This window comes from Semicossyphus pulcher, unplaced genomic scaffold, assembly GCF_022749685.1.
Source record: "Semicossyphus pulcher isolate SPU_LCO1_2020_fin unplaced genomic scaffold, fSemPul1.0.p SCAF_10, whole genome shotgun sequence".
Taxonomy (NCBI): Eukaryota; Metazoa; Chordata; class Actinopteri; order Labriformes; family Labridae; genus Semicossyphus; species Semicossyphus pulcher.
In genome coordinates this window covers 2,357,388-2,384,907 of record NW_027211604.1, presented here as the reverse complement: position 1 = coordinate 2,384,907, position 27,520 = coordinate 2,357,388, and the positions used below count along the sequence as shown (strand labels likewise).

Sequence of the window (27,520 nt, the reverse complement as noted above, 5' to 3'; positions counted from 1 at the left end):
CTTTATAAGTTTTTTGGTCTGCAGGTGACACACAGGTCCTACAATACAGTTTTTGCTTGCTGTGATGTCATTGGTTAGAGTATCTCATGTGTTTTCACCACATTTAAAGGTGAAACATTTTAGCTATGCAATCAATTTTCTATTATTCTAATGTGTTAAAATTTACATAATTTAATGTTATTATTTTTCGAGCCTCTCCTTCCTCCTGAAACCAACAAGTCTGCCTCCACTCTGAAAGCTCAGTTAACCATTCTGCCCTCAGATTTATCACCGGTGTGCAAAGTTGGCTGTCCATCATTAACAGTTAGACGTAACAGGCATTGGCTACTGTTTATTTATAAAGCTACCATCTACCATCATATATCACTTCTTTATTAAACTGGTCTAAAAGTCATGATCAAACTCGCTCCAGTGATTGGCACATGCTTGAAACTCCACGAGCAAACACAAGAGCTGGGGAAACATTTACCTTTTGTGCTGCACACACCTGGAACACCTTACAACACACATTAAAACTCAATGGTTACCTGAGGTTTCTTTGTGTGTGTTTCATTTATTGTATTTTGATTGTACTCTCAATGTCATTGAAAATGAGGGCATGCCCTCAATGATTTCTCGAGATTAAATAAAGGTTGAATGAAAGGTCAGACCTTAGCCATGATTGGCTGACAGTATTTGGAGTGACCGCGTAGCCTCTCTCACCACATGTGCGACCCCGTGTTGTGGAAAACATGGCTGCTCTAGGATCGATTATTTGGCCTTATATGTACGAGCCAGAATTGGCAGGAGGTATCGGAATGAAAAGTGGAAAACGACCTGACTACAAGCCAGTGCAAGAAGGCAGCCTGAGGTGAGTGACGAGGTTATACGCAGAAACCTGCAGCTGTTCTGAACGGCCTGATTCAGAGGCGACTGTCACGTTTTCTGTAGAAACGAGAAGGTTGAGAGGACCCAGATGCAGACGATGATATATATTTCAATATAATAAGATAAAAAACAAGGCAAAACAAAAGGCTTGGTGAGAGTCCAGGTACACAAACGAGGGAGAAACACAAAAAACCAAGAAGAAAGTCCACACAGGAAACACGGTTACTGGAACAAGGACGACAGGTCACGGACATAGACTCAATGAACCGGCACAGAAGGGTAGGAACACAGAGACTCAATACACACAGGGTAATCAGGGACAGGTGAGACTAATCAACACAGGTGAACACAATGAGGGCAGGGCACGCAATCTAAAAGGCGGGAAACAGAACTAAACAAAAGTGAGCGAGCTAATGACACATTGTGAGTTACAGTTAAGTTTAGTCATTGTGTAGCGCAAGTATCCTTTAGACTTTAACACATGTGCAGATTGAGTCTCACAGCTGGCAGTTGAGATAATTGTGCATCAATTACAAAACATTTTATGCCCTGATGAGACTTCTTTCATGACGTGCATGACGATACTGCTGCAAAATCATTACGAGTGATCATACAGCCAATAATATCGTGAGTTGTATTAACGTGTTGCAAAGAGCAGCAGGACGAGGTGATGAATATCATCTGTCCCCGAGCATGACGATCACTCTGCTGCTGCTGACAGACAGAATCCTCCTGAAGGAGTCAAAATCATTTTTAATTTAATTTAACACCTGCAGTAAAATCTAAAGTGCGCACTATCTATGAATACACGGAGCTCAAACCTACACATATTACTGTTGAAATGACGGTGAATCAGAACGCTTTTCTTCACCGTGACAATCTGACAAAAGCTTTGACAGGAAGCATAAAATGTAATATCCTCTGCATTGAATATATACGAGACAATTTAAACACATATTCAGAACATTTCATGTGAATGATGAGCAAAGGTGGAAACATCAAAGTGACAGCTCTGTCTGCTCATTTGGAGGAAACAAAAGACGTGCCATGCAGATGGAATATAACGCTTTCCCATTGATTTCCAACACGGACAGAAAAACGTCTCTTTTCAATGAGAATGACTGTTAAACTGACGTCTCGTGTTTCACAGCTCCATTAGCAGTGAGTCGGTGATGCATGCGTAAATACTTTTCTCTTATTTTGAAAGAATCAGGTGACCGCAGGTACTCTAGGCACTCACTCTGAGTAAAAACAATATAAAAACAGCTTTTAAACAATATTACGGTCCATAAACGTTCGAAGGAAAACTCTAAAGCGTTTATCTGAGCTGGTGGAACGATCAAAGAATGCATGAAGTGAATAAAACAGACACGTCCATTTATATCGCTGCTAAATTGAAGGTTTTCAGATAGTTTGAAAGCTTTGTTTTGACCTTGTAGAGATCATTAATGTTTCACTTTACTGATGTCTTTATAGTCTGACAGTTTGAGAGCACAGTGAATGGATGCTTTTAAAAGCACGTTAAATAATACGTTGTTCCTCCCACCGCTCTCAGAACTGATACAGCTCGTGTCTGTAATCACTTTAAAAATGAATACGATCCACGAAGAGTTTTACTTTGTATCTCTTTGTTGTTCACCGTTGGACGGTAGACGATAGCTCAGTCTGCAGGGACTTGGCTGGTTCACGTCCCGATATGGACCATGCGTGGAATTGGGGCTGGTAGCTGGAGAGGTGCTGTGTCATCGGGCTCCGCCGAGGTGTCCTTGAGCAAGGCTCTGAACCCCCGCCTGCTTGGGGTGCATGTACATGTGCAGCTCACTCTGACATCTCTTATTTAGTGCATGAGATCCTGTCTGTGCATGTCTGTATTTCGGGCCTTTGTGTGTGAAGCATGTTTTAAAAACAGAGTGAAAAGCTTGAGGGATTAATAAAGTATATCTTCTTCCTCACGTGCAGGACACATCCAGGTTTGTCATTGATCCAGAACACTCCAGCAATCAAAGCAGGCAAAGTGCCCTTGTTGGAAGATTCGTTGGCCTCCACACACTCCTACGTGTGAGACATCGTGCCCTCATGGGATGCCTCTGTAGTTAAAAATGCCCCCGGTGTCACAACTTCCTGCGTGCTGGTGCCCCATGGCGTACAGCTGGTGCCCTTTTTATTTATTTACCCTGCCCCTCAAACAGCCCGAGTACACCACCGATGCTGCTGTTATCTTCTTGATCAGAGTTTCTGATAAGATTGCAGGTGAAGTGTATCGCTGTTTAGTGGCCATCTTGGACAACCGGCAGCATACTGATGCCTGTTGTTCTTTTCCATTCTTCCCTTTATCTTTCTTCCTTTATTTCCCCCTTCTTTCTATCTTCACGGCACGTCTTCTTTCCCCTCTGTTTTGCCATGTTTACCTACAAACAAACTAAAACACACTACAGGTCTCCTCCTCTGGTTTTTGCCCTCCTGTGTTGCTTTAGATGCAGACGCTGCCCTGAAAGGTTTCTCTGCATGTTCTTGTTCTGTCACCTCCTTTTATCCTCGTCCCATCTCCACATGTGACACCTTTCTACCCCTAATGTGTCTCCCAGCTAATGTGATTATATCTAAAGTGAAGAGCGGAGCATCCATTAAATATTAAACACCCGAGAAGTGAGAAGAACCGAGGAGCTAAACTCTCTCTGGAGGGGAGCTGAGGCAAACATGGAGGTGAAGGTTTCAAACCCTTCAAAACCTCCACTGTGAAACTGTCTAACTTAATGTATAACTTTACGTAGCATACATGTTAAAGTCCCTCTATTGCTGAAGTGCAAAGTGTTCATACAGAGCCGTTATCTGTTTGCATCAACCAAAGCATCAGGAGAGGATGTGCTTTGTGGATTATTTCTAAGATACCAAAATTAGTTATTGAGCTACAGAGGTGCTGGTAGGACTTGTTGACCCCATGAGCCAGCTGTTGATAAAAATGTTGAGGTATGCTGAGCAAACTGGCTGCAGCTTCAGTACAGATACTATTGTGTTGTTAGCCAATTCTCAACTTGCTGCAAAGATCCATCCATCCATCCATCTTCTTCGGCTAATCTGAAGCCGTGTCACGGTAACAGCAGGTTCCGGCTGCCTCTGGAGGGTCCCGAGGTGTGTATAAACCCTGGGTCTCCTCCCAGTCAGACGTGCCTGGAAAAATTCCAAAGGGAAGTGCCAAGGGGTGCCCGAACCACCTCAGCTAGCTCCTATCGATGTGAAGAAGCAGGAGCTTAACTTCACGCTCCCTCTGGATGTCTGAGCTGAACCCAGCCACCCTGCAAAGGAAACTCATTCTGGCCATAACCTCACTCTTTCGGTCACCGCCCAAAGCTACTGGCCTTAGGGTTGGAATGTAGACTGACTGGCAAATGGAAAGCTCTGCCTTCTGGCTCAGCTCCCTCTCCACCACGACGGTCTGGTAAAATGCCTGTATTACCGCCGATGTTGCGCCGAGCCGAGTCTGTCAATCTCCGGATCAATTTTACCCTCACTCATGAACAGGGCCACAAGATACTTGGACTTCTTCTGGGCAGCAACTCACTTCCCACCCGGAGGGAGCGTTTTCTGGCCGGGCCTCAGACTTGGAGGTGCTGACCCTCATCCCAACCGCTTCCCACTCATCTGCAAACCGCCCCAGTGCCTACTGGAGGTCACAGCTGGAGCCAACAGAACCACACTGTCTGCAAAGAGCAGAAATGCGCCTTGAGATCCTGAAAATCACTAAGAGAATCATTGACAAGGGACAGCCCCAGGAGTGAATGTGTGTACAAACCTGGTCTAACAGAAATATGTGAAATTTTTATGCGTGTATCTGCTGAGGCTGGTTGATGAAGGTGATGGACAGACACAACACTTTCACCAATGGGACTGTAGTTCGAGCCCAGTGTGAGAACATAGACTCTCCTTTACCTGGTTTAGTTTCCTCATTAATGCTCTCAGTCAGATCACACACTCTATCACCTGTTGCGTTATCTGTTCATGAAGCCCCACGTGTCAGTTTTCATGCATAAGTTTGTTGTGAGACGAAGACGTGAGCAGCATTTAATGACGGTGAGAAATCAGATTTCATTTTGTTTCTTGAGACATATTTTAAAGGCGGACGTAAATGTATGCCCTCTGAATCATATCTGCACACAGTGTGGATATGAGACGCATGTTAATGTCAGCTGATATTAAAAGCCTCCTTTGTCTCTCTCTCTGTTTACACCCCGACGAGGCAGGAAGCCTTGGCGGATATCATCAGTCTCACAGCTCCCGGCGGTCTCACTTTCTCACCCTCACACTCTCACCCACTCTCCTCTCTCCCTTTATGTTTTTCTTTCTCTCTTTACAGCCCAACAGAGCAGCAAAGCTTCCCGATATCAGCCTGTAATTACAAACTTTACAGCTTTCGTTCTGCCCTCGTGGTTACATTTCAAATGGATAATCAGCTTCGAATATTTACTGGATCCGTTTGTGTGTGGAGCTTTATTTACTGTTGCATACTTAGCATTGTATGAAGGGAGGAAATAAGCAGGTATAGAGGAGCAGATAACCTACAGTATGTGTGCATTTTATTGTTGCAGTATTTTTTCACTTTAGTGTATCACAATGCAGACATCGATATCTGAGAAAACTTGACTACGACAAAATAAAGCAAGAAACAGTCAAAACATTCTTGCGTTCAGTCTTTTGCTTTCAAAACATCATTTGGAACTTATTAAAGGATAAAGTGATGTTTCGTATTTTCCTTATTGTCAACAAACCCAGAAAGACAAAAACACTGAATGCCTCTACATATGCGATTTCGTCAGTGCATCAAGATTTGAAATTAAAAACGTGTCAGTTTCGCTGCAGCTGTTTTCATGTCCAACAAATCTGGTTATGTTGATTAGTTTTGTGTCTGTGTTCTCTTGTGGCTTCCTGTTTTATTTTGAAATCGAACTCTCCTCTCGTTTCAGGTACCTTGCCCCTTCCCCTTGTGTGTTCCCAGCTGGTCTGATTGTCTTCACTGCCCTGATTGTTTCCACCTGTTCCCCGTTACCTTGTCTATATATTGTCTGCGTTTCTCTTTGCCTCGTCCCGTGAGTCACAGAACCAACACCATTTCCATGCCATGCTCAGGTTTTGTGTTAGTTTGATATTTGTCTCGCCTTTTTTTGTCACAGAAGTTTTTCCTCATTAGAGTGATTTATTGTTTCTTCGCTGCTGTCATTTTTTCCTCTGTTGCGCGATTTGCATTTGGGTTCAAGTCCTCGTTCAGTTGTGCTAATTATGCTAACTTCAAAAGGCCCCGTATGTCTGAACCTGGATTCAAACCACTGCACCACCATGCCGCCCCCCGGTATGATTGGTTCTTCTTCTAAATGGTAAAATCTTGTGATGTCCCGATCAACCATTGCATGATGGTGCTGGGTCAGTGACCACAGGTTGGACACTCCTTTTTATGATAATTGTGGGATATATTGAGTCCAGAATATAGGGTGTAAAAATGACCACTCAATATTCCAGCACCATCACAAAACGGCAAACACACCATGAAGTGAGCTGTTAGTGATTTCAGACACGTGTCTTAATATTACAAACATGAAGGTCATGTGACTTCATCCTTTCCTGCACGTCTTTAACTCACGATATTCAACAGCCTTTACTGACACCCAATCTGTCCTTCAAAGTGGCCCGCTGTTTATGCACCCTCATACAGCCTCTGCCTGAAACGACTCGGTTAGCTCCGTCTCTTGAAGAAACCCCGCCCCTACAAGCTCGCTTTCTTCTGATTGGCCAGCATGTAGGGAAAAAAACAGTGTGCAACCAGGCGTTCACAGCAGCCTGCAGACTGAGCTGAGAAGCCTGGGGATTACTCCAACATACTTTTACCTACAGAGTTAAAACTTCTCCCACGTTTAGTCTGGACATCCGACATCGTAACATCATATAAATGTCTTACAATGTGAAACAGCATAATACCGCCTCTTTAAGCAATCCATTATTAAACATTAACATGATCAGCAGGAACCAACCGGCCCACAGACATAGTAGGGAAGTGAGACTATCAATAGATGGACCAACAAATTGTTTTGCACTGAAGAAGAACCAGTTTAGTTGAGAAGATAATCAAGTAGAACAACTGAGAAGCAGATATTACCTTACCTTCATTACCTTCATATTCCCATGAGAACCAGCTTTCATTAAGTTTATACCAACAAACACAAAACACATTGCTCATTAGCCCTGCACCGGTTTATTGATCTGCTCCTACAACACTCCAGCACTGCTGTTTCAAAGGCATCAACTGACCATTTAACCTAACAAGCTAACCCACCAGTTCACCAAACACCACCAGTGTTATTTATGCAGCTTCCCTCTCTCGTGAAGAAGATGCGAGTTTAACAGGAAGACTCTCTCTGTACACCAGCCTTCAATCACTGCACAGCCAATTAGTTCACAGCTGGATGTGCGTACCTCCTGCTGTTCAGAGCCTCTTTTCATTAGAGGCTCTTCATCATGACAACAAACAAAAGTTTAGACAATCAAAGCCTGATTACGCTCCGTTAATGCATCTGACTAATAGTTTTACATGAACACAATTAACTGTTTGATTAGATACCGGTTTGAAATGCAACTGATCCTCACACAATGTTTATCACGGCTTAGAAAACGTAACGCATCATTTTGTGCACAATTTAACAACTGTCTGATATGTGCTCGTCACAGATGGTCCGACCGACACTTTGTTTCAGACCCTTTTGTTTTCATATAGACAAAGAGAGTCTGTTTCAAGGGTCAGGGTTCCTTAAGAAGTGTGTTTTTACTACTAGCGTGTTTCTTTAGCTGCGTTCCATTCCCAGTAGAAATTTCCGACTTCCGAACTCGAAGCGTTCCAGGTGCACGACGGCAAACGTTAATACAAAACATGGCCGACCGTGACGAAGTGGTGTTTCTTTAGCCTCATCAGGCTTTAGTCTTTAGCCAGTTGTTTGTTGCATTTTAAACCTTTTCCAGAATAACTTTGGTGGAGAGAAGATACTGTCAGAGATTATAAGGCAAACATTTTCATGTAGAACGTGTGTTACTACATGATCGCTGTTTTTCAATTATATGCAGGCAAGCAGGTATATAACGTTGCTTTTCAGTCTCCTGTGATTCCCTATCCGTCTCTCTCTGTGCTGTGTGTCTGTGGGCGTGGTTACTCTCCCTCCTGCTCCACCTGGCTGGCACACCTGTTGATCTTCATCTCATCAACACTGCAGTATATGAACTCCAGCTCTCGTTCCACTCATCGCCAGATCGTTCCGTCACCTACGTGGTACTGGCGCTACGGCCAACTATTCCTGCAACCAGTCATTTTGTCTCGTGTTTTTTTCTTGTTGCTGTTGTTGAGCTTGTTTTTTTTTTTACCTGTGCTTCAGGTGCAACATCCGTGTGCTCAGTCTGTCTGCCTGCCCTCGGCCCTGCTCTCTCTGTGGGTGCAGCCATCGTTATGTGATGTCAGAAATCTGATTCTCGTGAAGTCAGGGTACATGAATCTGCTCCGAGTTCAAAGGTAGGAACTCCAACTTAGAATGGCGTTCCAGAGCATTTTTTCTAGACAGAGGTTGGAAAAACTCGTCAATCAGACCTGATTCCCACGTCGGCTCACTTAGCCATTGAAATGACTTCGTACTGGGGGGCTACCAGGTTAAAGCTCCTGTGAGGAGGTTAACTTCGTGCTGCCAAGTCAGCCTGTTTTCTATGTTTCCCACCGCAAAGCGAAACAGCGAATGGAAAAAGAAAGCAGGATTTTTTGTTAAACAGTTCTTGTACATGAACAGGACAAAATCAGCAAAGACATTTTCAGGAGGGCAGTGAATGTGTAAAAGGGGCTTAGATATGCTTAAGCATCTGCTTCAGGCTACTCTTGAGTAAAGAGTGTCCCATTAAAATAAATACTGACAAGAAAAAACTCTTGCTAAGTTAAATGACTGTGGACTGTGGACAGAAGCTGCGCATGTGTGAAGGCAAAACAGAAACCCACAGCCCCTCCCTGCTCTCAGGTGCGGCCAGCTGCCTGAATGATGTGCACAGTCTCCAGGTGCGACAGAAATGGAACAAAGAGGCTGTGAAATGCCGCACTATACCAGCAGTACGTACTGATGTGGCCAACATGTAGTATGTAGAATGCAAACAAAAGCAAAATGTGCAGTATGCCAAAAATGCCCAGATGTCGTACTGGTTCGGAAAAAATCTCCAGTATGCATCGGACCAGTCTGCCTCGCCTGCTGTATCCCACAATGCAAAGCGCTGGAACGTCACAGCGGCAGTTGAAATGGCAGACGGCAGCAGAAGAGCAGAAGGGGGCGCTATAGCTAAAGAAGCAGCTCTTTGCTATTAGCGGGCTGTTTACTTCTGCTTTCCAAAACATGTGTAGCATACAGCAAAATACATTTGAACAGCTCGTACTACAGACGACTGCTGAACGCAGTCGTATACAGTATATATTATGGCATTACGAACACAGCCAAAGTCTGTAGTTGGAGCTTCATCAAAGCTGATTTCCCCATCCGGGAGCACTGACCTTTGACCCCAGTGTTTATTTTAATGAGGAAGTGACAAACTTGCATCTGGCTCTGCAGACTACAGTCAGAGCCGTCGCTCATTACGTGTCGTCTGTGTAAAGAGTTTCCTGCTTTCCAAACTGAAACAAGTCCAGATTTTATTGGCCAACAGAAGCAGCTAGCTTTGTCAATATGTGTACACATTTCCCTCAGGAGAGAGTTACATCATGAAGGTTTGCTGTGTGTGTGTGTGTGTGTGTGTGTGTGTGTGTGTGTGTGTGTGTGTGTGTGTTTTCAGAAAGTTGGAAGCGCTTTGTCGCTGTGTCAGGTGGAGGTCAGCTTTTAAAATAAGTTTATTGATACAGTTTAGGTTGGTTCATAAATACAAACTCTTTACAGAAAGTAAAATAAATTTGAGAGAGTTCACTGACATTATTACAATGCCTTCTTTATCCATCTGTTTGCATAGAAAGTGTGAGGATCCCCTTTGTCGACATCATGGCACAAACTGAAAAAAGTAACATCCTGTAAACCTTCACAATAAAACTCGGCTTCACAAATCTCACAAACTCCCAAACTATAAAATCCACACCGGTGATGTAATGACAGGGACCTATTTACACCTGGTTGGTCTGTGTGGGAGAGGATGACATCAGAGTGACATCAGAGTCCTTCCTCTGCTCTTTGTGCTCCACTGAAATCACACCACTTATTTTCAAAGGTCACATGACAGAAAATAACAATAGAAAAAGCATCAGAAGGCTGCAAACAGAATGCAGTGCAGGATGTGCGTGATTCGATCTTTACAGCTCTGTGTGCACGGTGCAGGTAAACCACGCCCATTAAGAAGAATCTATACATACCACTGATCAGGTTCTTAGTCTGCAAAAAAAAACCAAACACTGTGCAGGAAACACCTCAAACACAAAACATTTCAAACTCACCGCAGATGAAACACAAATCAAAGCACAGAGACACACAGCGCTCAGATTCTGTGGACGAGGAAAAACAAACAAACATTTCAAGTCAGCGTTCAGCAGACGAAGAGATGACTGATCAGGCTTTATTATTACGGCTTCTTATTCCAATAATCCAAAGACGTGAGTCATCTCTGAGAGTGTCTCTTTGTATGAAGAAGCTCTTACATGAAAGTGAAATGGCTCCGACGCACATGAAGTCTTTGTGTAAAAAAGAACCGACCTTGACGCGTCCTCAGTTTGCTATCAGTGTTTGTGAAAGACTTGATAAGTGAGGGTCAAGTCTACACGCTGACGGTGTGATTGATGGGGAAGCTTCTGCTAACTTTTATCTTTAAACAGTTATCCTTTATGATAAGAAGAGAAATGGTTTTTACAAAGAGCATTTGAATTGAACTCGTTACCCGTTCCAGTCTGGTTCAGATAATATCGCTTGTTTTAAGATGTCTGCAAATTTGACACAGAGAAAAGGCTTTAAAGACGCAGTAAAATGAACATCTTTTGCAGCTCGAGGTTAGCCGCCGCTCACTGACGAATGGCTAATGAGCCGACCAGCTGAAGCCCATTTTTTCGGCCTCCAGCAGCTCACAGAGTCAGATCAAACAGCCTCTCTGTGCAGCCTGGCCTCGCCTTCATAAAGCGGGGGAAAGCGAGGAGCGCAGCTTAATCTGAGGTGGCAACGGTTCAGTGGGCTGATAACAGAGCAAACAAGAGAGGAGGCGTGACCCAGGCTGAACTCTGGCACGGCTCAGCGAGAGGGTCGAGGAAAACGATCAAATTAAAAATATGCTGAAGGAACTTAAAGTTTGAGCTGGTGAATGTGACCACAGCTGCTCCACGTGTGTCTTTTAAAGGGTTGGATTTTTGCCTTTCAGGAGCAGACAGCTGTTGCAGCTCTCAGCGTCTTGGTGATGATCGCTGCTTTGACTTAAAAAGATGCAGGAATGGAGGCGAAAAGGCCGGACTTACACAAGCGTCTGCATTTTTTCATTCTTTAGGAACCCAAGCGGACAGCCCGGACTGCTTCCTGCGGAATAAAAAGCTTCATTAAGGCTGAACAAAAAGCTCCAGGGCTCTTTCTCTCAGCGCTTTTTATTTGCACGTCTGTTGCTTTTACACTCAGAGACAAGGAAAGGCATAAAAAGTTTCCAGAAACCAATTTCACACATGTGATTACTCGTGTGCTGCAGATGGATAACGCCATGACGATGAGGAGGACAGCAGCGAAATGTGGAGCCGGTTTAATCATGAAGCAGCGGGAGATAACGCACAGTGGACTGCTGTCTTATGACATTTTGGGAAGATTAAATCCGGCGTCACTCTTCCGTGTTCCAGTTTCTGCTATGGATCATCAGTGATATGATCAGGAGACATTATGGAATAAAAGTAGCTTAACAGGATGCATCATTTTCAGCAGATCTGCTTTATCTCGTCTTACATAGGGTTTGATCACAGGAAGCTTTAAGTTGAGAACTGCCACTGAAATAAAGACAAAGCAGCATCAGAAGAACCCAGTCTCAGAATGACCTCGTTACGTGTTGGTGGCATTATTTTCTATTCTCGTCTCTTCCCAGGAGAGCGCTGCCCGTGCTGTGTCGAGCTTTTGTTTTTGTCTTTTCGTCTTATCTTTGAAGTATCAAATTTTCCAACCATTGGTTTAATTTTTGATTTTTTCTTTGCAGGATCAAAAGGGAAAAGTGGGAGTTTTCAGTGTTACAAGAAAACCAAATATGAAGTATTTAAACTCTCCCCCAGGACGCTAAAACCTGCACAATAATGTAAAGCAGTTGTAGCTATAGTCACGTGACAAAGGCCGCATCAAATAAAAGAATGTATTAAACTTGATAAAAGGACTTCCTTTACGATTCTGTGTAACTTCCTGTCCTCTCTTCACCCTGCTCCCTGTAAGTTGCACCAGAACTGTTTGCGCTGCTGATAAAAAGGGATTCAGTCCGGTGATGAGAGCCTCGGGGAGCTGACGACTTCCTGTTTCTTTCAGGATGAAATGATGTTTAAAATCAGACTCAAACCTTTCCGCATGTCGCCTGAAAGCAGCTTCTGAAAACTTAAACGATTATGTAAGACTTCTATCACTGACTTCACTGCTGGATGACACACTGTGAGGCACTTGCATGTGGCAATAAAGGGAAACAGGTAAATAAAGGCAGAAACTAGCAGAGGGGAAAGGTAATGAACATGACAGTCAGCAGGTTGAATCAGTAGCTTGTCCCACTTCTCATAAAGCCTCTAATAATTCTTCTAGCCATTTTCTTCATTAGCTTGAACAGTTAAGAAAATGGTTTTCCACAGGTTTATATGTCAGTATTCCAAATAAGAGAGAATCTTTCAGTGCACAGGAAGGAGAAGCATCTGCGTGGGGAGATGATCGCCACTATCCTCATAGTTTCAGTTGAAAGCCAGAAAACGCTGTGTAAACAGAAAACGTCTTTTTTCTATTTGACATAAATTAAATTGAAAACAGTTCAAATTCAAGACTCTGAGTGCTCTGGCTGTTAAAATGTCCTGTTCTGTTTAATATGCACGCATTCGAAATTTCTTGCGTGCACATTTTATTCATGTTTTACACAGCAACATGACTTTTTTGGAACAGATGCATCACACGTGACTGGTGAGTTAGATATAGCTGATTAAAGGAAAACGAGGAAAGAAGCCAGGACCTCGTGTCTTTAAAGATTTAAGCCGTTGGACAGAACAAACTTCATGTAAAACATTTCTCGTTCAGGAGGTTTCTCTGGTCAGGGAAGATCCAATGACTACTGCAGTCAACTTGAACAACGCCTTTTATTTTGGCATCTTTGAAAACTACTCCATGAACGGCAGTTTCAGACTGAAGAATGAAGAAGAAGGTGGAGATTCAGGATGGATGTTAACCCCGCGAGTGGAGCGAGAAAAGGAAGAACAGAGCGGTCAGCTTAAACACACAAGAGCTGCGTTACAGGAAGTGATCGGGTGGATGTTATCAATCAATCTGCAACGTAGTCCACTGGGTCACGCCTGATCGGGGTCATCATCGTGTGATCTGTGGATTACTTTGAGTCCATTTTTCTGCAACATTTTGATTGAATTGATTCAAATGAATCGTTCACTTTGTCAAATTAATGTTTTGTTAATCAATAATCAGATCGATAGTTGATCACATTAATCGTCAGTGGGTTCTTGTTGCCCGTTCCGCTGCAGCTCCTGTGTAACCCTCTGTGTTTTTTCCTTCTCTGCTTTTCTTCCCTTTTACTTTCACTTTGTGTGTTTGGGTCTCTCAGAATCACTCAACACGTTCTGTGGAGCAGAAGAACAAAACAAAAGCTCGCCCATAGTTGCACAATTTTTACACACAGCACACTTGGAGGGAATGCAAAGACCTCGAGCCGACAGAACAACAACAACAAAACAAAAGAAAGCAGGTTTGTGTTTGTGTGAAACGTCTGAGCTCAGCTGCAGAGGAGGAGGAGGAGGAGGCGTAAAAACAAAACCAGCTTGTTCTCCACAGGCAGACTTTGTATGCATCGCTGTACATGCTAACTCAATAGTCCTTAAACATTTTTTTTTGCCCTTTTAGTACAAAAACACAGAATGATGAACATTATAAAAGGTTTTCCTTTTTGCAAAAGAGCAGTGTTTCTCTTTCGTCGGCGTACCGACGCGGTTATGTATACATTATTTACATATACAACCGTATAAAAATGTGTATTTCTCTTGTGTACACGTATTCAAAAATCAGATACATCAGATAGGATCACCTTGTAGTGAAATATTTCTGAAAGTCCTTTAATATACAGCGACAGAGAAGCTGAGAGACAGCGAGGAGGTTGGTACACCTGACTCTTAAAAAGGATGTCACACTTACAAATATACAAATATAAAATAAGATCAAATAAAAGCTGTGCGCTGCCACGAGTGTGTTCAGGAGGTACAGGTCTACTTTCTGCTGTATGTTACCACACAAGATATGTTTCCATCCATTATCTACACTGCTCATCCTGTACAGGGTCTCGGGGGGGCCGGATCCTATCCCAACTGTCATTGGGCGAGAGGCGGGGTTACACCTGGACTGATTGGCAGTCAATCACAGGGCTGACACATCGACACAGACAACCTTTCACGCTCACGCTCACACCTACGGGTCATTTAGAGTCACCAATGAACCTAACGAGCATGTCTTTGGACCGTGGGAGGAAGTAACCCACGCACGCACGGGGAGAACATGCAAACTCCAAACAGAAAGGCCCACTGCGTCTGAACTGGGGTTCGAACCAGGAACCTTCTAGCTGTGAGGCAACAGCGCTAACCACTGCACCACCGTGCAGCACCTTTACATGTTTCCATTTCAGGTTATTGCAACAAGACTCTGTTACCTTAAGATAAAATCGTGTTAAATCTCTCTCTTTATGTTCACAGATCTGTCCGTGCCATCGGCTGGAACCTCTGCCCGAAGAGATAAATGTTTAACACATCCCAGATATTAAAGGAAAACAAACTAAACATGTAGGGCTGCCTCCTGAAGGTCAAAGGTTCGAATCATCAGAAGGGGAACCTCTAGTTTACTTGCATTTGATTGAATATTTGCACTCAGTGTACACAGTGATGTGCAGAGACAACTACGCTGTAACGGCATGGAGTTCTCCTCCTCTCTGAAACTGAGACAGTCATTTAAACAGGGAAAAAAGTTTGGAGTCCAGCCCTAGAAATATTCTGTGTTTAAAGTAAATATCTGCACATGGCAACCACAGTATGTTTATACTTGTCATAGTTCTAGGAAAGTACTAGAATTAGGAAAAATAGAAGAAGTGGTTTTGCCGACCCGTCATAAAATCCATATAAAGCTCTCAAATTCTCCCAAACTCAGATGCTTTTCTTAAAACACCAGATATCAACCTGTCAAGATGAAGAAAATAAGTGTTTAAAGATTGAAAGATCTCGTGTGGTAACATACAAGAGAAACGAGACAAAGTTCACGATACGCAGTGGAAATCAGAGCCATCAGTGCCTGTTGAACTCCACAGGATCACATGATTAAAAACAACAACAGAAACACAAACAGGTTTTCACACAGGATATTTGAACATGAAAAGCAAAGTCACATGCACGTCAGACCATGGAGCTAAAGTGGTTAATAGATAAAGAAGAAACTCTTCATCCTTTTGCAGAGTCAGGTGTGGCCAGCAGGGGGCGCTGCAGTCAGATGTGGCTGAAGGTCTTTGCATTCACACAGAGGGGGAGAGGACTGTGGGTGGGATGGAGGTGAACTGAAATCAGAGATGTTACTCGTCGATGTCAAAGAAAGTCTGTGATGTGCTTCTTCTTGCCACGAGTGCATGGACATAAGGCACGGCACAGTTCCCCTCTTCCAGCAGAGCGCGAGCATTCGTTTGTTTTCGTTTGTCCTTTTGGAAAATGTCCCAGTGCGAGGAACACGGAGGGTGATCACCGCTGACGTAACATTGACGACATGTGAAGGACCCCCCCCATGTCTGTTAACCAGGTGTGGTCTGTGATGCATGTTCACATAGGCACACTAAAAGCACTTTACAATTTCAAACACAGCATTGACTGAAGTGGCTGTTTACAATATTGGAAAGTATTCTAGTCTGATGGCTGTGTTAAGATTCTGCGTTCTGGTTTCCATTTGTATTCTGAGAAATATTTACCAGATCAGTTGCTTTATGAGGGAAACTATCGTGATGGAGTGCAAAAGATCCTTGAACCCATCTGCTGACAAGTTACATTTTTATTGATCTCACTCTTTACAGCGCTGAAAGAAAATAAGAGAGCACTCCAAATGTTCCTTAAATCAGCGTGTCTCTCTTCATGTCATGGCCAGCCAACGTGAACTCCTTTGAAAACCTCCTGAATGTGATCAAGAGGACGGATGTTCACCAGACATCGAACAAAGAGCGGCAGAGATGCATGAGCGCTGTGATTATAAACCAGGTTATTCCACCAAATATTGATCTGTGAACTCTTCCAGAGTTAAAACATTCTGTTGTTCAAATTGTTTTCTTTGCATTATTGGAGCTCTGAAAAACATCTTTTGGTTTTTCTTAACTGCTCGTCATTTTCTGCAAATAAAAGACCTCAATGAGGAGGTTTGATTTGGAAGTCGGGAGAAATGTTGTTTACAATGAAACAAACCTTTGAATAGAAGAACCAGAGAAAAACATTTTTTTTTGCAGTGGTCTCTTAGTTTTTTCCGCAGCTGTTTTTTTGCATTTGATTGCAGATTTCTGGTTGTAGATTTCGTCTCTCTAACTCGTCTCATGTCTCAGGTTAACAACAACCAGCACCTGGAAAATGGACATCCACTGAATGGACTTCTTTTTCTGTTGTATATTTTGGTGCTGGAAGTTGTGAAATATTAGCCTCGTCAGATGGTAGCCAATGGGTTTTGTCATTGGATCAGTTATTACTCTTTGTTTCATGACTCCATTAAAGCTTATATTTTGATAAATGTTTGGTGGGCAGGTGAGAGACTTTGCCATTTTAGTTTCTGGTATCTAATTATTATGATACATCCATGAAAGGTTTAATCCAAAAGGCAACTGGACTTTAACCTCTTCTTCATTATATTATCTTATATTTTAACACATTTTATAAAACCAATTTTTCTAATTATGTGCTCATAGCGCGGGGGCTTTAAATTCTTTATGAACAGGAAAGTAGAAATCGTTGTCTCATCTGTGGTAACAATCGGAGGAGGGAAAAAGAGGATGGGTGTTGCCATGGGTGATCACCCTTGTGAGTCTGGCACTGAGATGCTCTTGAGGGAGACGGGGAACAGATCAGTGTCTCTTTTAGTAAATCTCTGGAGGTTTTCCTCTCAGTTTCTACCAGGAGGCTCCTACGAGCAAAAAGAGTGTCTGTGTGTGTGTGTGTGTGTGTGTGTAACACCATGTTTAATGTATACTGTGTGACATCATGTGTGTAAGCTCGTGTGTGGATCTGTATGTTTGTACTGTTTGCATCAGACCAATATTTCGCCGATGCTGTCCTTTCGTGAAGATTCATTCATCAGCCCGTCAGTGTTGTATATTTAAAAAGGATGAAGATGAAGACTTCTTTCTGATCTCACTTGTATTAAAAAGTCTTTAAAACCTGCACATTTTTCTTTTGCTCGTGTAACTCAGTTTAAAATCCTAATAACTCCTCCTGTCCTGTTGTGTATAAAGAGCTTAGAGATGTGAATGACACTCGGCGGGGAGTTTTAATGTCCCGTGATGCTCTAACGCTGTCTCAGAGGTTTTCCACTCTGAAAAGTACAAAATTAAGGGAGAAAATATTTTTATAGCATTGAAATATTGGCACAAAATATCCGCTGTGAGCAGCTTCAATCCAAAAATTTCAGTATTGGCCTGTTGAAACATCTCGGTCGAGCCTTAACATCAGTCAGTGTTTGTGATTGTAACGTGTATAAGTACAGTATCTATGATTGTTAATATTCCCGTCAGCTCTGGCAGTCTCTGTTTGTAGTGTCTGTTTGCTGTGAGTCGGTCCTATAGAGGCAGGCGATATGTGATCGTACATACTGAATGTGTACGTCTGTACGCCCGTCTTTCTTGCAGGAAACTATTTATTTATATTTCTATGTGTGGGTCCTAGAGGCAGACATTGTTGCTGATCTTGCAGGTGGATCCGGTGCCGGCCTGGGACAGGAAAAGCCTCCCGTTGGGGCAAACGCAAACCTCGTAGACAGTCTGCCTGGTCCCAGAGGACGAGGAGCTGGTGGAGGCCTTCCCCTCGGGCAGCCGCATCAGGCGGATCCTCCGAGCATCCAGAGAGATCTGAGGGAGGGAGAGGAAACTGGTGAGACTGGGAAACAGGGGGAACGTTTTGAGTGAAGCTGAGATCGAGACAACAAAAAGGAGGAGGGAGAAATAGACCTCAGAAGAAGAGGTGGAACAAACCTCTGGAGTCCAAGTTGTTGTTATATTTGGGAACATTGTTTTTTGCCAGGTTTATTCACACTGAACGCAAATAATTTTTTTGCTTACATGCATTCAAATGAATGGAAAATCCCAGCTGGGGTTACACCAATGAACCTCAGGTGGCTTTAACATTAGGGCCCTACGATCCAATACACTTGACCCCAAAGTCTGGCTCGTTGAACTAGTGTGAACACTGTGTACCGTACTCGGGCGCGGTTTGTTGGTCCACTTGAAAAGGTGGTCTCGAGTACGGTTCATGTGTACTCGGGTACGGCACGCATCAGATGTGAAAGCTACTGTACCAAACCAAGAAAGTGGACTATAACGTCTCCTCCGAAATCAGTGTATGTGTGCAGCCCCGGTGATCTCATCCTCTGAACTGCACGTCCATGTCTGATACCGTATGAACGAAGGTGAGAGGGTCGGCTCCAGTGCACGGGCTTGGGATCATGCGATTCACACACTTTTCTACGCTGGAACGACAACATAAACAATGTTCCGTAGTTGATGATTCTCTTTTTCTTTTCGTTTTTGAGGTGCATTACCGCCACCTTCTGCCTCGGACTCCTACCGCAGGTGTACTCGGGTACGGAACAAAATTATTAATGTGAAAGCTGAGTGGTAGGGGAGAGGGGAGGGGGGGCCGAGTACGGTACAAAGCAATCGTACATAATGTGAAAACATCCTTACGCATACACGGGCAGAACGTGCAAACTCCACACAGAAAGGCCTCCTACGTCTGAACCGGGATTCAAACCAGGAACCTTCTAGCTGTGAGGTGCCAGCGCTAACATCCTCACGACCATGCAGCCCCACACCTAAACTTCTTTGACCCAAAACACAACTACAACAACTACCAAGCACATTTACTACGAGCAGTGTCTCAGTTGTGTCCTCATTGTTAGATGCACACTTTCCTAACTCCAAGCAAGCCCGACGTGGTTTTTCTATTTCTGACAACCATGTTAGCTAAAAAACAAACACCTTTGAGAAGTGAGCTCCAGAGAGGAAAACAACCACCATCTACAAATGAAACTTTTCAATGCAATTAAAGTTCCTCGTTTGCTGATTGATTGTGGCCCGAGGCCAGCTGGACAGGACCAGCCTGTCGATGGTCAGGATGTGTAAACCAGCTACATCACTCCTCACTATACATCTGCATTAACGTGTCTCTTACTGTTTGCGTCAGAACCTTACTTACTGAACAGATCCTCACTTTTCATTCAGACCAAAATAGTCCCTCATTTTCTTCCTTTACAGGCCAGAAACTCATCTTCCTCCCTTTCATCTCCACCTCAGCTAACCCTCTCTGAATCTTGTGTCTCTTCTCGTCTCTTCACTCTAATTGCTCTCAAAGCAAATCTCTCCACCGGCTCTCTTTGGCTTAGCTTTTATTTCCTTCTCAGGTCGTCTACCTCAAAAGATTCCCCTCACACTGAATAGCGTCTGCGGCTCTTTACACCTCAGCACTCAGCATTGTCGGTAACGCAGAACGGTAAGTGATCTTGATATTGAGAGTCACACTCAATAGCAGCATCTCTCCAGTTTCTTTGACAGCAGATTTTGTGTATTGGAGATTTTTTTTTCACATCAATACTCGCAGTGTACTCCAGCGCTATCAGGCATTCAGTGCACACTGAAAATAGAGGAGTGAACGACAAAGGTCATGTGTGCATGGCAGAATGATATCCACAGAAAAAGTCACAGACTGAATTTGTGTGGCATCATCTCTGTGGAGGAAGCTGTGATAGACTCAGGCAGTGGATGGAGCAGCAACTAAAGGTCATCATTCTGATTCCCTGAAGCTGGAGAAGGGTAACAGTGAGTCTTTCAAAGCTGGAAGAAGCCAGAATATATTACACAAATAGTTTTTACTGGGATTTATGTAAAAAAAAAACCTTACGAGAAACCAGCTGTGCAAAGTTAGACATGTTCAAGACCAACCAGCAGATTACTTTTATACTCTGCTGTGGGTTTCAACTGGCTGCTCTGTCGCCCACTGTACCCAATGGCACGGATCACAATTGTTCACAGATCACAATTGTTTGTTTACAATAAACAGTAAAGAGAGGAGAACGTTTCTGGTTATTCAGATTTCCATTGGTGAAATGCAAAGAGCCTCAGAATGCACCGAATTCAGCACTTAACACTAGAACAGCCACGACGGTCATTTTGACCGGTTAGAAATTTGTATGTGAAACTTTGTTCAGTAGAAAAATACAATCCTGCTGGAGCCTGACTTTTCCTAAAAGTGTCTGTATTTTCATTTAAATTATTTTTATATAAATGACATAAAAGGCAAACACATTATGATCATTTTTACCTATTTCGTCCATAAAGGGTCATACTGACCGCACAGAATTTCCGCGCTATTCTGTTGTTTATCTCTCTCGGTAAATGTTTCATCTTGGTTGCTTAGCAACTATCACTCTCGCAGTCAAAGTTACCTCATCGGTCCCTGGCTGGGATCAATGCCCACATTCTCTTCAAGGAGTGCATCAGCAGCAACATAGGCTGAGGAAGTTTTTATGCAGCAGCTGGCAGAGGAGCTGAGAGCGGAGTTCACGGAGGGACAAAGAGCAGCATCACAGACGGTCAGCAGCCGAAGAAACCACCGCAGCAGACACCGAAACGGAGACAGCGCCATGTCCGCAGGAACTGCGCTCAAAATAAAACACACCGGCCCTGCTGCAAACGTCACAAAGCTGTGTGTGGAAACTAAGCGAGGAGAACAGAGGTCACTGGTGTTGAGTGTGAAACCTAAATAGCCGAGCACGCGCTAGATGTAAAAAGTTAATATCAAATGATAAGTGTCATAAATGTGTTAAATGTTAAAATAATGTTTTATAATCAAATATTATACTATACTATACTATACTATAATATTATCATTTTTGTTGTTATGAGTTTTGATGAATGAATTGATATAAAAATACAGCTGTTAATATGTAATAATTATGGTTTGTAATCATTATAATATGAATGTTGAGAAATATATAATTCACCTTGTTAAATGTACATGTTGGTTTTATGTCTTTTTTTTTTTAATCCTAAGTAAATGCATGAATCTCTCCGTTGTGTATTTATCATGAGAGAATATAGAGTTTGAAATCTAGTGGTCAGAATGACGGTCCGCTTACAGCAGTTCTAGTAGTTACGCTAACGTTAGGCACTGCCGAGCATCGAGGCTAGCTAAAGCTCTGTTCTTAAATTAACGCTAACGTTAGCTTGCTGAAGCAGAGACACCTCGGATATATAATCAGTAACTGTGGTTTAAAGGTGACAAAGCAGGTCAGCATGTTAGTTGAATTGATGCTGGTAATGCTTGTGGGCTGAGCATCGGGTCTGACGAGCTGTGAGATAACTGTCGGGTACATTTGGTCCATGAAAGATGCCAGACATTAAATGCAGAAACATCAGATGGTTGGACCACCGTGTTAACCTGTTTATCTTTAGACTGTCATAGAGCTGAACATGTCAACAGAAACACACAAGTCTGCCAATTTCTCCGTACACTGTTCGGTTATCTCAGCTGTAGCTATCTCTGCGACTGGTTTTCATAATTAAGCCGTTAGATGAAGTTCAGAGGATAAACATCAGCTATGATTGCGACCACACAGATGAGCAACACCATGTCTGCATCCATCAGAGGCAAACGTAGTGGTGTAAACGTTGGCTGCAGTCTTGGCTGTATGGATCGTCTCTGCCAGGCATCTTGCAGGCCTACAGGTGAAATGGACGTCTTCCCTGCCTGCATTGTTTTCAGCAGCATATTGAGACCTCTGATTTCCTTTGTTTCACCGCAGCTTGGCTAAATCATGATCACGATACAGAAACTCAATGTTCCAAAAGTTGGGTCACTTGTTGCATGTTCACCAAAGGCCTCTACATGTCCCTGCAAAGACTGAATCCTAATGCTGCGTTAAATGTACGTTCAAAGAACCGATGGAGCTTGTTTCACTGTACTCGATTGATTTATTCATTTGTTTACAAAGAGACGGGGAACAGGGTGTACCTAAAACCATCGTCCAGCTGAAATGGGCACTAGAAGCCCTACAGGTTTATGATTCTCAGATCATTCGGCTCATCGCAGGAGCAACAGGAGCGAAACTCAACCACTCATTTTACTCCCTTCAGCCCCACATTGATTGAAACAAGCTGTCTTTCTCCCACAGACACAAACCACTGCTGCATGAAGCCCATCTCTCTGCCCTCTGCTGCCTCCCAGCCTCCTGGGGCTCCTGCAGAGCGGGTGTTTCAGAGAGGAGCAGAGGAGGAGCCCTTCAGCCATAAAAAGGTAAAGGAGCCATTACCGGGCTCCTCGGGGAGGCATCGCAATCAAATGACCTGGAACACTTTTAAAGAAGAGTCTCAGCTGACTTCTTCAGACAGATGCTGCTGAACAAATCTGTCACCACGAGGGGCAGATGGTGTGAAGCACTGACACAACCTGTGTGTGTAGGTGTGTGTAAGTGTGTGTGTGGCTGAACGATCTGTGTGAGTTTGATTCTGTACAAGTGAAGGACAAAGGCACAGATTGACAGAGCAAGTACAGGTAGGGGTGGTGTGTTAAATTAAGGAACACATGATCACGAACGATATTATACATCAACACTGTCCTAAAAGTTCAGTACATTGCTTTACAGTGTTCGTACAAGATCTGTCAGTGTGCAACCAATCAGACGAGAGCTCCGTCTGAGCCTGACAGCGTCCTGTGATGGAATCTAAAGCCTCCATCTTGGTTTCGTTTGCGAGTCTAAAAGGTTTCCTGCACCCAAACACGTCCGGTTTCTCTCTGTTTGTTCTCCAGTGGAACATGATTACCATTGTTTAACTGGAATACAGAATCAGTCTTTGCCAATATTGTTGTATTCTCAGGACTTTGCTACCAGTCCTCCAACATTGTCTACACAGAATGAGTTTGGGCTCAGCGCTGAGTGTTGGCATCCCGCACTGTGGCAGCTGCTCAGAGCGCGATACACAACGTATAGCACGACTGCATCGTGAGGCGGTACGCAGCCTGCTGACAGCTGGGCTGATAAAAATAGAAGTGTACCTTTTCTATCACGCTCGTATGAGACAGAGGATGGAGAAAGTGTCCGGTGTGAGCGTACAGAGTAAATCCAAACTAGAAAACTTTTGGAGGGAGGAAAAACACCGGCTGCTCCGGCCTCTGTTGGTGGCCCACAACGAGCATCACAGCTACAGCAGGTGTGTTTTGTTGTCCTTGTGACCACGCTACGCTAACAGGTACTTTACACCATCAAACATCACTGCTGCGCCGAGTGTGGAAAACGCATGTCGTCACCACTAGTTGGCCGGCTGAGGTTACTGTTAAAGAGGACATCCTTGTGTAATCGAGGGTCCGTGGTGTGACCATGACTGGCCTCAGGACTTCACCAGTGTGTATGTGAGCTATTTCTGCATCCGCCTGTGTGCTTTGTGGGTCTCTAATGACTAAAAGCCACTCTGTAATTGCCGCGCCGGTGCCCAGGGAGTCCTGAGGAGAGAGCGCGACTGTGTGTGTCTGAGACAAAGGTTGACAAATGGACATTTGCAACACTAATGGAGCAAAAAATGTGCTTCTAATTATATGAATTGACCATCACAAGTTCAACAGCCTCGTTTTGGACCACACAGCCATGAAAACTGCAGGACGAAGGTGATGTGGGCGTGTCTTCAGGCGGCTACTTTTAATTGGACTAAACTGAATCCAAGGGCACCTTCCCGAAAACAGCCTCTCTCTCCTCGTCCGGCTCGTATCTGCCGCCCGTCTTAATGTCTGAAAGTGTTTTTGTGGGAAACTTTTAAACACTTTCTTCTCCCTAATCCTCCCTCGCTGATTTTAACAGATCTGACATGACACGACTGCTGCTACGTTAGGTGGGAAATCCTTTTATCAGCGCAGCCGAGCGTGATGAACGCGAGGAATGATGTGTGTAACGAATTAGGGGATGGTTGGAGGAATTTAGGAGCAGGGAAGAAGGGATGAAAGAAGGGAAGAAGCAGCATGTCAATGGATGAGCGAAGAGGAAAGAAGATGGCATTTAAGCAAATTTAAAGACAGAAAGAGGACACAGGAAGGAGGGGGAGGAAAAGAGAGGACAGGAAACAAACTTCTGAAAGAGTCAAAGAGAAGTGAATTACTGATTGAAGGGAGGATGGGAGAAAAAGAGAGAAACAATCAACTTCTCTTTCTGTGAGGCTCGATCAGACTCTGGTGGACGGCCAGTGTGGGGGGGAATCGCCATCAGCCAATTAGCTAAATGCTGGTCCATGTTGGCCGAGGGAGCCGACTATTGTTTGGATTTTTTTGGCTAAAAATAAGTTTGGACAGGAGAGCGGTGAATTGATTTTGAGCCACATCAGCCAGTTTGTCCAAAAGGACAAGAAACGTTAATTTGTCAGCCTGCCAGCACACAGAGAGGGAGGCTTTGTGTAGCATGTGTTAGGAACTAGTTTAACATGGAAATCTAACACAATCTAATAAAGACTTTGATTTAAAAACAAAGAAGGCAGCTTTTCAATGTGGCGTTAAAGACCCGTTATCCTTAAAAATCCTTTAACACAGCACTACATGACCCAGCATGCACCTGAAGCCCTGAAGCTCAGAGGGATTCAGCCATCATACATTTTAATGTTCTGTTCACACACTGGCACGCCCAGCAGCTCATACGACCACATACAACCCACAATTTCCTTCATGTGGAACAAGCTTCCTAAAACAGTCACAGTGTGATGAGTTAAGGTGCCACAAATCCTTAAAGACCCCCTCCAGTAAATATCCGGTAAACATCTCCATGTGGTGTTCTTCATGAGCTACAAGACACATCAGGGACAACATCAGCGTCATCTCCACGGCTGGGCCTGTCTGCTTTTAAACTGCAGTGTACCAAGGACAGGCTCAACAACACGTTTTCAGATTGGCAGGTTTGAGACGTCACAAACCCAAGGAGCCAATCCCGTTAATGGACGTGGTGACGCTGTGCATATCATTATGTGTAACCTATGGCAACCACTTTGCGAGCCAGCTGTAACCATCATCGTAACGTTTGCAAACTCATTACTGATGACTAACGTTAACGTTACTAATACTGATTGCTACATTTCAAGCTAGCTAAGTTTTAACAAGTTGCCACTAAATGATGGCAGAGACGTGTTTTGGAGGGGGCGGTTAGAAATTTGCGCAGTGGGCGGGGCCTATGCAGATTCAGGAATTTTTAATGAGGCAGAAGGAGGAGACGCCTTCGGAGGAACATATTTTGCAGAAAAAATATATCAGACACAGTTCATTATTTCAAGCAGAGCATTTTGTATGTCTTAAAACACGACTGGAGCTGCTCTTTAACTTCTTAACCTTGACTCAAACTCCAGTCCACTGGGTTCAGGTCTTGTGTTTACTTTACTGATCCACCGTCCTGGAACGACACACCAAATGGTCCTGACTTGTGTCTTTGCTCCTGTCAATTACTTCGACAGATAGAAGTCACCAGCTGAAAAGTTATGTAGTTTAAATAACTCTTTCTATGCTAATTATTTCAGGGCAGGTTGTTAGCAAACAAGTATTATGTCCTCATTGTCGTAACCACTGTTTTTGGATTTGAGTGCACCAAAAAGTCTGTATGGGTTCACTGTAGGTCCAACTTTACCTTCAGGTTTTTCTTCCTAATACGTTTGGCTAACCCGGGAGTTTGTTTCAAACCTGTCTAACTGAGCGGACGTTTTTCTTGGCTCATTTTTAGTGTTGTCCAAAAGTAAATAAACTTCTATTGTTGACAGAAATATGTAAATGAGTTGTGTTTAACCAGTATTAGTTCAGTCCGGGTGTTTCAAACAGACAGAAAGTTATGTTGAGGTACTGGTTGACACACCTCTCCATCTTTGGACTCCAGTCTCAGCTCGTTCCTGCAGATGGCCTGGATGTCTCCGGCCTCGGCCAGGATCTGGATGCCTTTGGGAGCCTCCATCAGTAGAGAGCGAGTGGGAGACTCCAGCCTGGGAGGAGACAGAGACAGTGACAGCTGTGTGAGTGAAGAGCGAGAAAGTTTAACAAGTTTGAGCTCCGAATACTCCCACAGATTTCTGTTTGTTTTGATGCTCAGGAGAAAATGATCTCAGGTCCATTTATTAAAATTCAAACAGCCTTATTCTGTCAAGGTCTCGTAAACAAACGTCAACTGTTTCAGTAACAACAAAATAAACCTCCTCAGGTAATTTCTGCTTTTGTTTTCACCACCAACTGAATGGTAATGATGTGCTGCGATAAGCCTCATTTATTCATCATCAGTGCATACCTCAACAGAAATACATGATTCATGTTTTATCCAATTCTATAAGTAAACATTTAATTCATTCATAGACACACAGTACACACACACACACACACACACCCTTAATGACCCCCCCATGGCTGGAGAATTGACTGAATCTGACACACAAGCGTTACAGCCCACCTGCCTGCTGCGGCTGCTAACAGACGTGCGTATGAGGATTAACAATCGGCTCACTCCTCTTCACGTCAGAGACGCGATCTTTAAAGGGAGCAGCAAAGGTGTCAAAACGCTTCAGAGGCTCCGGACCTGCAGAGGAGGTCTCTGTTGACTTCCTGTCTTCCTGTCACCGCAGCGTTTGCGGATAAAATACCTGATATTTTCTCCACAGGGAAAGTTTGCACTGATATCACACACGCGCTGCATTCAGCTGGAGGATTGTGAGGCCTTCGTTCTGAACATGCATGACGCCCATCATCAGCTCTAGTCTGCTGGGTCCGAGTGTGTTTGCATATTTATATCACATTTGGATTATTCTGTTGAGTGGTTTATTTATTATGGAGTGGAGGCGTCTCTTTGCTAGTTTTCTGTTGCTTCAGTGTTCATTGGTGGCGTGGATGGATTCCCCTGGTCCACCTCATTTCACACACAGTCTGATTGACGCAAGATTTCACACTTAGGATGAGTTTAATGTGGTATGTCAGACGTGTTAACAATTAGAGTAGTAGTAGTAACGTGCCATGGATGCATAGGTGGCCAGGAGTGAGGGTAAAATGGATCGTGAGACTGACAGGCGGATTGGTGCAGCATCAGAAGTACTGCGGGCGTTGTACCGGCCCGTCGTGGTGAAGAAGGAGCTGACCAGTCAAAGGCAAAGCTCTCATTTTACCTGTCGGTCTACGTTCCAACCCTCACCTGTGGTCATGAGCTTTGGGTAG

At 43.8% G+C, this 27,520-nt stretch overlaps 1 protein-coding gene across 1 annotated transcript in view; it reads right to left on the bottom strand.

The window, feature by feature from the left end:
• Positions 1-14,126: 14,126 nt before the first annotated feature.
• sgcd (sarcoglycan, delta (dystrophin-associated glycoprotein)) overlaps positions 14,127-27,520 on the bottom strand; it is a 151,866-nt gene continuing 138,472 nt past the window's right edge. Inside the window, exons 7-8 of the mRNA XM_069666933.1 lie at positions 26,184-26,307; positions 14,127-18,168 (exon numbers count right to left, since the gene is read on the bottom strand). Of these exons, the coding sequence (XP_069523034.1) occupies positions 17,983-18,168; positions 26,184-26,307 (310 nt within the window). The 3' untranslated portion in view covers positions 14,127-17,982. The remainder of the gene's footprint in view (positions 18,169-26,183; positions 26,308-27,520) is intronic.